General features: G+C 36.7%; 1 protein-coding gene across 1 annotated transcript in view; it reads left to right on the top strand.

The window, feature by feature from the left end:
* Nucleotides 1-8,768, top strand: part of LOC124796282 (dual specificity tyrosine-phosphorylation-regulated kinase 4) — a 427,864-nt gene extending 419,096 nt beyond the window's left edge. Inside the window, exons 9-11 of the mRNA XM_047260399.1 lie at nucleotides 753-896; nucleotides 6,028-6,157; nucleotides 7,045-8,768. Of these exons, the coding sequence (XP_047116355.1) occupies nucleotides 753-896; nucleotides 6,028-6,157; nucleotides 7,045-7,411 (641 nt within the window). The 3' untranslated portion in view covers nucleotides 7,412-8,768. The remainder of the gene's footprint in view (nucleotides 1-752; nucleotides 897-6,027; nucleotides 6,158-7,044) is intronic.
* The last annotated feature ends 3,848 nt before the right edge of the window (nucleotides 8,769-12,616 follow it).

The raw sequence follows: 12,616 nt of genomic DNA, 5'->3' as shown, positions 1-12,616 counted from the left end.
TGTGAAGCTTTTCATGAAATACAAAGGTGCACAAATTTTTTGTGTGTGTTTGTTTGTAGAGTTTCTTTCACAATTACACTTGTTACCTTTTCCTATGTTCTAGATGTGGTTCATATATTGCCTGTCTTATAACAGTCACTTCATGTTTCTCACTTGCTTGTATGAAGTTCTTCACATTTTTCAAGGTAACTGCAAAGCAATTGTGTATCCACCACTCTTTGTATACAGTTACCTTTATTTAAACACACTGAAGAACATGTGAAGATTTTTTGTTTTGAATATGCAAAATACCTACATATACACTCCACAAGTCTGTTTCTGGTGCACAGCAGGTGGTGCTTCATGCTTTTATTCATTAATAATTCCCTTGTTTCAATTTCATATGGGTGGGAGGAGTAAGGTGAAAACAACAGGATGTGATTTTATTCACACCATTCTCTGCCTTTTCCTCACAGTGCTTACAGGAACATGTAATTAACACAGTAAAATTATTTTTTTAGTAAATTTACTAAACAGTGTATCATGGGAGTAAGACCACATTTTTTATACTGATTCCCGTGTATATTCTGAGTGTGCTCCTAAACCTTTTAAATCACCCAAACTGCCTAATTAAATCACTTACAAAATTTAGACTTTTAAGAAAGGAGAAAAAGATTTTTATTGAATTGTTATAAGTATGTGAATAGAGCATATAAATAGAAGATAAACATAGAATTTAATGGAAATCACAGCTTAGTTTCATCTTTTTACAGGCTGTATACTTGCAGAGTTATACACTGGTTACCCACTTTTCCCTGGCGAAAATGAAGTAGAACAGCTGGCATGTGTGATGGAAGTTTTAGGTACACCACCAGAGGATGTTATTATGAATGCTTCAAGAAGAAGGTTATTTTTCGGTAGGTATATGTGCAGCAATTGGTTGCTGTGTGTCAGTGAATATAAAACATTACCTAATAAAGATTAATTTCAGTCTGGCAATACATGAAATGTAAAACTTTTTGAGACAGAAGAGGAGTGTCCGTTTAACAAATTCTGAAGTGAGAGCAACTGTAACAAGATTTGCATAGGCTCAAAAGTAAAGAAGGGCCAAAACATAATTGATCTCCAGCTGTTACACCTTGCAGTTAGTCTCCCCGTCAAGACAAGTCCCCTCCTGCCTCTTGAATCTCTCCATACATACCATGTAAAGCAACACCTTTTTCCTTCCAGTAACTAAATACTATTATTTTACTGTTTCCTTCACCATATATGTCAGCCTGTTCCTCATACTGATAGAATTCTTAAGCTCTTTTTAAAGTTGGAGATCCATTTTGTGTACGTTTTTCTTTAATTGTGTACTTGATATTTTGTTCTCTTCTTGTCTCTGTTTTGTTGTTATTAAGTAAACACCCTCTTGCATCTCATGTATTGTTTACATTATGTAAATCTGTTTCTAATATCCCATGAGGTCAACCTTCCTTATGTGGGCATGGACATTCAGCCGTCTCATGTCCTGACATTTTGTGACCCACTAAATTGAAAGTGGAAAGCTTTTTTGTTATATGAACAAAACGTTCAGGCACAGCCATCTGAAATTTGAACCTAGATATGCCAAAGAGTAATATTTTATGTACAGTCTATATGTCTAAGACAGTCTGATGGAAATACCTTGTGTCGATCTCTTTAGACACTTAGGTTTTGTTCCCTGCATGTGTAGAGAGAAATGTATGGAAAAGGCGTGGCTATAGGTAGCTTGAAGACATGTCATAGATATCATAGATTATGACAAATGAAAAGAAAGAAGGGGTGAGGGATGTTGACGCTGCTGTCAAGTTGCACAGGTAACCAATAAAACACTACCTAATAACATAAATGCAGAGTTAGAGTCTGGGTGGAGATGTTTTCAAGACATGTTTTTATGATCCGCTCACAGCAAGTGTCAAAATGGCAGAACACTGCAGAAAAATATAACATTTAAATTATCTTTGCAACTTATAGACTGGGAGATGGAAGCGTTTAGAAAGGAATGTAGGAACAGTAATTCTTATGATGACATAGCAAATAAATTTCCTGAAAATTACCTTGCACAGTGGGTTTGGACAACACACTTGTGAGGGGAACACATACATTTGTTCACAACAAATTTCACCAAACTTTTCAGTTTAGAGGTAGGAATTGGTGACCATAAGGTTGTTATACCATCATTTATCAGTATGTTCAACAAAATGTTATGAAAAATTGAAGATATTTCTCTTTAACAAGGATAAGACGAAAAGAATAGGAAAATATCCGACCAACCAGTGGCAAACATTCTGCGTTCTGAAGGGATACGGTGAAAATACAAAAGTATTGTTCACCACTTGTTAAATGAGATTGCATCATGGAAGATAGTGAATGCTGGGAAAAACTGACTATGCTTCAATAACAATATTAAGAAGTTAGTATGAGAGCAGAGAGAGCTGCTAATAAAGCTGAATCCATGCTGACAAATGATGAACCAAGTCAAACAAAATATAAGAACAATGCCAGAAGCATTGCCTACCCTGTCAAGTTAACATTTTGGTCCCACATAAAGGCAATTAATAATTTAGGCTAGAATCTGAACAATTCACAAAAGTAAGGCACAAAGGAATAGCAGACATTGGTTGTGAGTGGGCTCTGATATATATATATATATATATATATATATATATATATATATATATATATATATATATATATATATATAAAAAAGTTTAGAACACAGACCACACTTATCATAGCTAAAGTAGCTGAATGTACTGCGGGCCTCTCGTCAGAACATAAAACACATTTTGTTAATATATTGTGTATTGAAAGTGATACGAAAAGCAATTCTAGAAATTTTAAGAAGCCAATGGCCTACACAGAAGTGAATTGGCGTCACGTTGTCCCATTCTGTAGCCAGAAAGAGGACCAACGTGGCTAGACAGTTGGCTTCATTAACTGGAGCTTATTTTCTGTCACTTCCAGCCACGTTTCCTCCCTATAGCGTATGAATTTCTGTTGGAATAATGAGGAAACACGTCATTGAGGGACACTACACTTGTCTATGATGTGTCCCTGAGAAGCTTCTTTTGCTGCTATGTCCACTTTTTCATTTTTCAGGATTCTGGCCCCAGAATATTAAACATCAAACACTGAAGTGAATCTGTTTTGGGCAAACAATCATATTACCTGGGCTGTAACAATTCTTTATTGGTGTGGCAGGAAAGTCCTAGGTGTAATCTAAATAATGGAAGGAATAAAGGCAACTACTCACTGCATACTTGGGACATCAGGTCCTCAATTCGCACATGAACAATACTTAGTATGTTGCTGAGATTTTGGACAAATTGTAGTTGGCTGGGACAGTGTAACTGTGCGGGTGTGTATGTTACAAGGGGTATTCTGCAGCTCAGGTGGGATTCATCTGACAGCTCAGCACTGTTCTCAGTCTTGTTTATGTACATATTGGCAGTTCAGTGTTTAACTATATGGTGAGTAGACACCATTATTCCTGCTGTTATTTATATTCTTTATCAGTGGAGTGTTCATAATCAGGAGTGTAACTAATATCCACATTAGGCTTTTTTGTGTTCCAAGCAGATCACTTTCATCATAAATCCCAAATGTGTTCTTTAATAAACACAGTCAGATACTTCCCTTCAATGACAGAAAGGACAAGGCAAATCATTGGATAACTCATGACAAGCAAGGAGAAAATTTATTAATGTCTTTGCAAGAATGACTAACCAAAGACTCTAAGAACAACTTATATTGGTGCTGTTTTAAAATGTATGCTTGTTACTAATGGAATAGTATATTTCAATGAATCATGAGCAAGGCTTACATAGTAGTTAATGAAAAGTATTAATTGAGGGCGATACGTAAGATTTTTAATAAACCAAGGCTTCACATCAAATTATGTGAGAGTTCAAAAGGCAGTCAGTAGTAACAGCTAAAGACCTGTTTTGGAACAAACATTGCATGGATTATTGAGCAGTGAGAGACAATGAACAAGATTAATGTTATTGATAGTGTTTCTTTAAAGGAACTCGAACATTACATGAAAGAAAGAAGAATTACATAGCCTGCAAAAGAAACATAGGCACGTGCATTTCAGGAGTTGACTCTGGCATCCTGAGCCAGACTGTGAAGAAATACCCTTTGAATTTGTCAGACCAATGAATGTTCCCTGCATAAAGGAAACACTGTTGAAATTATCTTGGGATGTCTATGCTTCTGAGTAGGTGTTGGGCAGGGCTTCTTATAGAACAGATAAACTGGAATTTTCAAGGACTCTGATTTCAGCTTGGACAGTCACAGAGTGAAGTCTGCAAAGCCGCACATGTGAGTGTGATACAATGGCATCCACCAACAAAGAATAATGGTAAGGCGGTAGAAGATAGCTCATCTTTACAAGATTGTCTGCCTCCTGAATTTCTTTATATGACTTCATGTGCTAGGTGCAAGCACAACCAGTGTTGTGAGCACAACACAAATGCAGAGATAAAGAGTATGCTGGATTGTCTTATCACAGTAGTAGTAAAGGTGCTAAATTAAACCTATTATTTTTGTTAGTTGTAGTGGCATATTTGACAGAGAGTGATCATTTAGTAGTAGTTCCAAATTTGGATGATTAGTGGCAATAAAATGTTGTGTTATTTTGTCAAAATTGTAGCTAAATATTTTTGCTACAAAAAATGATCTAATTTTGTCAACATATGGGCTTCCATTTAATTTCTCTTCTGTTACAAATATTTTTTTGTGTAGTTGGGTTGAAATCCAAAGGTCTTTTGGCTGTAGTTGTATACTTGAGTCGATGACGAAAATAAATTGGGATAGTATGTTGCTATGATTGTAGCAAAATCAGAGCCTTGTAGCTGTCAAGAGGTTCATCTTAGCAAAATGTAGAATCTCTCCTGTCGCACGCGCGCGCGCGCACACACACACACACACACACACACACACACAGAGAGAGAGAGAGAGAGAGAGAGAGAGAGAGAGAGAGAGAGAGAGAGAGAGTAAGGAACATACCCATAGGAATTCACCATTTAAAATTTTATGTATTTTAAGCTCTTAAGTTTTCTAGAACATGAAGGGAGAAGATTTTGAGAGAAAGACAAAACAAGATTATTATCTCACTCATTGCTCACTCATTGATGATGAAATCATCAGAGAATGCCAAAATTTGGAAAAACTGTTTGAGTTTTGATAGAAGAAAATGATCCACAATTTCCTATGCCATGTAAAGTGCCATAATAAATATTAACTGATGCACATCAAATCCATGTTCTTCCCTGATACTTGGTGAGCTGTTGCTGTGGTTAGTTACATGCTCATCTGAAAGGACAGACATTGTTGAACTATTTTTAAATTAATTTGCTGACTGTGAATTCCTTGACTCCAGCTGTACTAGGTATAGATTTACTACCCAACAGTGACATATGAAAATTTGTGCCAGACCAGAACTCCAACCCGGATTTCCTGCTTATCAGCAACAGTCAGCTTAACCACTTCAGCTATCCATGCATGTTTCCTGGACTGACCCAAACTTCTATATGTCACAGTGGCTATATGCTGATATAGCAGTCCACTAAATATGACATGAGGATGTAGACAGTGTAACATATGGAAGTTTGGGTCAGTCTGGCAAGCATGCATGGATAGCCGAAGTGGTTAAGGCAACCACTTCCGTTAAGTGGGAAGTCTGGGGTTGAGTCATAGTCTGGCATAAATTTTCATATCTCACTATTGGTTAGTAAATCTATACATAGTACAGGTGATGCCATGCAATTTTCAGTCAGAGAATTAATTTCAAAGTTTCTGTGTTTCACTTGTCTCAAACACCTGAAACATTACACCTTTAGATCAGTGTAGTGGGCTCATGAAAACTGCCTGTTGTGAAAAATGTACATTGATAGCCGAGGTGTGTGTGTGTGTGTGTGTGTGTGTGTGTGTGTGTGTGTGTGTGTGTGTGTGTGTTTTTGTGTGCTTTGTATTCCTTGCAGAGTATAAACATCATCAATACCTATTCTTATTTTGCAGATTCAAAAGGCAACCCAAGATGTATTACAAACAGTAAAGGCAGGAAGAGGAAGCCTGGGTCCAAAGACCTTGCACTTGCTATCAGGTGTAATGACCCCCTGTTTGTGGATTTCATATCAAAATGTCTCCAGTAGGTACCAGTTTTTGTGTTTGTTTGTTATTATACTGATTAATATGAACGTAGTTAATTCTACACTTGTATAAAAAAGATGATTGTTCCCACATGCAGACTCTGAAAAATTATTGTAAGCTCATGTAAAGTTATTGTTATCCTTATCCATCCATTGGTTAGTGGTAGGGCATCATGATTGAAAATGTGTGATGTTAAAGCTTGTTTCAATGAATAGCCCATTTATCTGAATGACAAACACCAGTTTAATTTAGTGATTTATGAAACTTCATAAGAGATTCTTACATAAGCAGCTTCTGCAACGTCTACACAGTTATTCTTTTCCTCTTGGCTGCTCTTACGTTCGGCACTGTAATGGCTGTGATAAAATATTGAATAGCCAAGTATTCCAGTCAAATCTGCGACATGTACAGTAGTACATAAAACTCATGAATTAAAATTACATTGTCAGGAAGAAGGGTAAAGAAAGTAAGAGAAGATAAATGCATAGGCAGAGGCAGTGTTAGTGCAATGGTTGTCCAACAAATTATATAGGTAAAATGCCATTCAAAGAAACTAGATTGCTGTGGGGTGCAAAATATTATTTCTACAGGGCTGAAAATGTTCACAGCTATTCCAGTCCATAACTAGAAGTCACCATCTTGAATAGAAATATCACATATCTACAACTGTGATTAAGTTATTTTTGGATATACATTGTCAGAAGTAAACGCACCAGGTTTCAGTAGTAATGTTACAATAGTTTATTAATTTTGTGGAATCTTAATAAACAACATTAATATGGTTTAATATAAAGAAAAAGGTTTCTATTTATACACTTCCGGAACTAAAAACTTGTTAAAGCTTGTTACAGTAGCACTAACTGAGATACTTTTTATGATTAACAGGTGGGATCCTAAAAAGCGAATGACACCAGATGAAGCTTTAAGACATGAGTGGCTGCAGTCATCAACCACTGTCCAAATGCACCAGCAGGAGCTGAGGCGATCACCTTCCGAGACGGTAGCTGTTCCCCACCAAACGAGAAGAGTGCCTGTCTCTGAACCGGAACCTGCTCCTGCCCCCTCACAGCAGCAGTATTCATTATACAGACTATACAGGGGCAAGAAATGTGTCTCTAAGATCTTAGAACCTGAACGTGTGGACTCTACAAAACCAAAACCTAGTATAGGAAGCCGTATGACAGCTGACTTAGTTTCGACATTAGATCCCAGTCTTGATGACTCTGGCACATTTCTTCCACCGATACTGTGACTCACGCATTTGGACACTAGAAGTGTGAAGCCAAAGTGAGACATCTGTTAACTCTGGATATGAGGGATGGCGATGTCCACACTCTTTATGTGTTGGCGTGACTGATTAAATTGTGATACATGACATACAAATAATGTTGTTGAGATACTGTATTTTGAGACATCATGTTGTTTGTGAATAGATTTGGATAATTCTGTTCCGTGCCCTAAAAATTGTGTGAATAGACTCAGTGTTTACCATTGTTCTGACTGAATTCATTATTTGTAACACTTACTATTGTTTTCACTGCAATTGATGTGAGATCTGATTTGTTATGTACTATTTTTCTTTTAAGTGAAAAATAATTTGTACATTCCTTACTTAAATACTCACTTTTAGTAAAATGCTAATTCAGTATTTTAGTTGCCACTTGCAATTTGCTACAATAATGAACTGACTCAGTAGCTATCCTCCGTTGAAATTTATGAACATTACTACCCTAATCCTGGGTAGTTGCTTTAATGGAAAACAGTAACTATCTGAGTTATGTTTTTAAATATGTTATTACCAGTTTTTTAGCAATATCTGATAAGCTATCAGTCCATATGATCTCTCTCATTCCACAGAAAATAATGTAATGCCTGTGCTATGCTTATTTGCAGTTAAGCCATTTGTATGTTAATAAAAATATGTGGAGTCAAACTCAGGCATCTGTGCAATCATAATTTGCAGGAAAATGCAGTGCATGACTGAACCAATACTGCTGCGTTCTTCTATGTACTTATGTTCAGTTAAGTCCTTTTGTTGAACTATATTCCTTCATGAATGTGTATAAAAATCAAACACCCTACTTTCTCATGTGCTTATAAATATGTTTATGTATGTGTGTGTGAAATCTTTTGTGGATACACACATACATGAATGTGTGTGTTGTATCATGCAGGAGTAAGAGCCGAAGTGTGTATGAGCTGTATGGAGAAAAACTGCATGTTCTGTCAACATGCATGGATGCAGTTGTATGGCATGCAGAAGCCAAAGGGATAGTTTAATTTAATTATATGTTGTGTTTCAGTGATAAACAAGACTTCAGAGTGATCTTCTGCATGATTTGGTTGAAGAATTTTGTAATGTGTACTAACAAGGATACAATGGACACACTATTTTCATTGCAGTCTGTTAAAACTGTATTCCACAATCCTAACAAAGAAATCAAAGAGAAATGTGTGATATTCTCAGTTATAATGTAGCATGTAATGATCAGAAATAATACTGTTAGGTTTTCATCAGATGAAAGGGACTGTAAAATGCATATTCATTGTAAATAAAGTGCAGACTCATTGCTTAACAAGTTTGTTTCTGAAGTGGTTGACAAAGTGAACTGACTTTCATTTCTAAGCTGCATCCAGAGACTTTCATTCCATTGTTCTCATTTTAAAATTCATACTTAGACAATCAGAACAATCAAAATAAGTTCATGATGTTGCATTTGTAACTAAAAACACCAAATGTGAAATATGTTTATCTCAGACCTGTAGTGATTTATAACTGCCAGAAATAATGGTTCATCATTAATATTTACTGTTATCACTGCTGAAAAAAGCTAATTAAGCAACAACAGGTATTTTACATCCATTATTACAAAAACTGAGAATGGTGTCATTCTTAGTAAAAAGTGTTCTCGGTGTGTGAAATGAAACGTTGTAATATGAACTTACACTGTAGAATGTTGAGCAGACTATGGGATCAACATTCAACTTTTGTAACTTGTTCATCATGATACACACTTAATTCTCACATTGATGAAGCACAATATCTTGGAATTGGAAAGAAATTAAATCTTATTTTTTATGCACATTTTCTTGGACTTTAAGTGAAATCATGCTTATGCAGGTAGTATGTATAACTTTGAGTCTGTCTGTTACTGCAGCTCTCATGAGATATCCTTTCTTCAAATCATGTCAGTTGTTCATATTTCACAGAAATGAGATTTCTTTTATTCTTATATTTGCATAAAAATATGTTGACTCAAAGGAAAATACTTTCTAGATTAAAAAGTGATGTAAAGGTTTCTTTTCATTCCATAAAAAGCAAGGAGTTAGGCAATCTTTCATGTAATTATACTGCAATTTAATTTGAATTATCTAAAAATAAATAACAGAATCAATATAAGTAATTAAATAAATGTATGTTACAATGTGTGTAGAAGTACATTATTTCATGTAGCTACCCAAATGCAACAAGAAAGAACTTTCTAAGGAAAGGTAAAGATTTAGTGATGATTACAAAATTTTTGGTTGTGAAGATTTGTTAACAAGTTTCTCTACTGACAAGGTATTTCATTTTTATTTGATCATATGAACTCATAAGATGCAAGTCAGTTGGAGATTGCTGTATAAGCACAGATAATAAAAGATTTTTTTGTATTAGAGAAATTACAAATGTAAGAGAGGTGTCAACAAATTAACAACGTGCATCAACCAAGAGGCTGTCTATTGATTTCTAAGGAAAGGTAAAGATTTAGTGATGATTACAAAATTTTTGGTTGTGAAGATTTGTTAACAAGTTTCTCTACTGACAAAGTGTTTCATTTTTATTCGATCATATGAACTCATAAGATGCAAGTCAGTTGGAGATTGCTGTATAAGCACAGATAGTAAAAGATTTTTTTTGTATTAGAGAAATTACAAATGTAAGAGAGGTGTCAACAAATTAACAACGTGCATCAACCAAGAGGCTGTCTATTGATTTATCAAACGTAGTTACAGACACTGTAACAGATATCCAGTCGATCATATACACCCATCAGTCATAACAAAACTAATACCGTACATAGTTCACCACTAAAATTGCTACACCATGAATATAGCAAACTGCAGGCTTGGATATGTAAATGATTAGCTTGTCAGTGGAACTGTTCAAGGCAGGTGTAGTAATGCTGTCTACATTCTGTGTGCAGTGGGTTTCTGATTCAAAATAACATTTGAACATTAGTTGACTATGAGAATATCAATTATGCCTCCTACAAGGAGGACAAATGTCAACCAACAAGTGTCAGAATTCAACAACGGCAGGCCCATTTAACAGTGAATTTAATTGCTCTGCAATACTGATGCTCACATTGTTGAAATCCAATGACTCTCATGTGGATATGGAATCAGGAAGGTCATATACTCAATGCTGCGCAGGATCTGAGCAGTCTTGCCCAACTTGATTCAAAACTTCCTTACAGATAGGACTCAACATGGCATCGTTAATGGAATAAAGTCAATGGCAGTGAGGGTAACTGCTGGAGCACAGATCGTGACAGTGCCATTACTGTTTAAAATGTATATAAATGATGTAGTAGAAAGCGTCAGAAGTTCTTTAAGACTGTTTGCACATGATGTGGTTGCCTATGAGAAAGTAGCAATGCCGGAGGCAGTATTGATTGATGAATGAACTTTAGTAGTTGACCTTGAACATAAATAAATGTAACATGTTGCACAAACATAGGGAAAGAAATTCGCAGCTGTACAACTATTGGTGACAAAATGCTGGAAGTAGTAGCTACCATAAAATATCAGGTGTAACTATCCAGAACAATCTTAACTGGAATGACAACGTAAAACTAAACAGTAGGCAAAGCAGACTCATAGGGCAGATCTTACGGAAACATAACTCATCCAGGAAAGATGTGGCTTACAAGGTGCTTGTTCGACTGATTCTTGAGTGTTCTTCATCAGTCTGAAACACTTACCAGGTAGGCCTGAGAGGAGAGAGAGAGAGAGAGAGAGAGAGAGAGAGAGAGAGAAAGAAAATCCAATGAAGACTGGTACATCTTTCCCGGGATTGTTTGGTTGGTGCATGAGTGTAACTGATGTGCTTGACAAACTCCAGTGACAGGTACTATGGAAAGGCAGTGTGCATCCTGGAGATGTCTACTATTGAAATTTTGAGAGTACCTTCCAGGAAATGTCAGGCAACATATTACTTCCTCCCACATATGTGTCACAAAATGACCACAATGAGTAAATTAGAACTACTACAGTGGCTTACCAACAATCATTCTCCCCATGCACCATTCTTGAATGGAACAGGGAAGTGGGGGGAACAACAGTGGTACCAGAAGTACCATCCGACACACACTGTTAGATGGCCTGCAGACTACTGATGGTACATGTAGATGAACTAGCATCCAAGAGGACTGCCATATTTTATTGTGTTGCACTTTTTCCATGTTCCTATTTATGGTAAAATAATGACAAGAACAAAATTAACATTGTGGATCAGTGTATTGTCCCCACAAATTTACTTATAAGTTCTACTTAGAGACTTCATAATAAGGCTTATAAAATAAAATTAGGCAACATATTGAGAAATGAAAGTATGAATAAATATTGATAAAGTCTTCTCAGGTTGAGAGCCAAGTCAATGCGTCATTCTCAGGCAATATTTCAGCAAGTTTCTTACCTGACATCTTCAGGTAAAGTGTCAGGTTCACGTCTCATCCAGGTCTTTAGTGTTGCTGGACCACAGGTTTCTCTGCATCCTCGATGCTGGTCAGACCAATCAGGCATGAGCAGAATCGATGCGGTGGGGCGTTGTGAGTGAAGCCGTGGGCACAGGGTCCTGGCATCTCCTCTCAGTGCGGCCTGTTTATTCCATCTGCTGCCACCAACCTGGCTCCGCCAGTGCACTGACATCTTATCCTTGCTAATGTTGCTGAGTTGGAAGCCACTATCCCAGTTGACCAGGTTATCACCGTCCGTATCTCCACTGCCTCTTTAATAATAGAGTCCCAGAAACCTTTTGCTCTACACAGTCACTTGGTTTGTCCGGATTGAAATGTGTGTGCTTCACTGAGGCTGTGCTCCGCTACCACAGATTTTGTCTGAGGCCAACACTTCTCACATGTTCAGAGATGCGCTGTGTGATGCAATGCTGCATCTGTCTGATACATTGTTTTCCACTTTTGCAAGAAATGCTGTAGACTCCCGGTGTTCATTGAGCCCAGCATATTCCTGATTTTTGCTGGAGGGTAGGAGATGGTTTTTATCTTGTTCTTCTCCAGTATCCTGGCAATCTTTGCTGTGGGCAGCCCTGCATATGGGAGGAATACCAGACCTTTGTTGTTCTCTTCTTCCTGAATGTCCTCCTTCTTCTTCTTGTTCATCTTCAGAGCGCATCTAATCTGCGTCTCGGTGTAGCCATTCTTCTGGAAGGTTTTCTTCAGGTGCTGAATCTCTA

The sequence above is a fragment of the Schistocerca piceifrons genome, chromosome 4 (assembly GCF_021461385.2).
Source record: "Schistocerca piceifrons isolate TAMUIC-IGC-003096 chromosome 4, iqSchPice1.1, whole genome shotgun sequence".
Classification (NCBI taxonomy): Eukaryota; Metazoa; Arthropoda; class Insecta; order Orthoptera; family Acrididae; genus Schistocerca; species Schistocerca piceifrons.
Note: the sequence above shows the minus strand (reverse complement) of the source record. Positions and strands in the feature narration are given on the sequence as shown.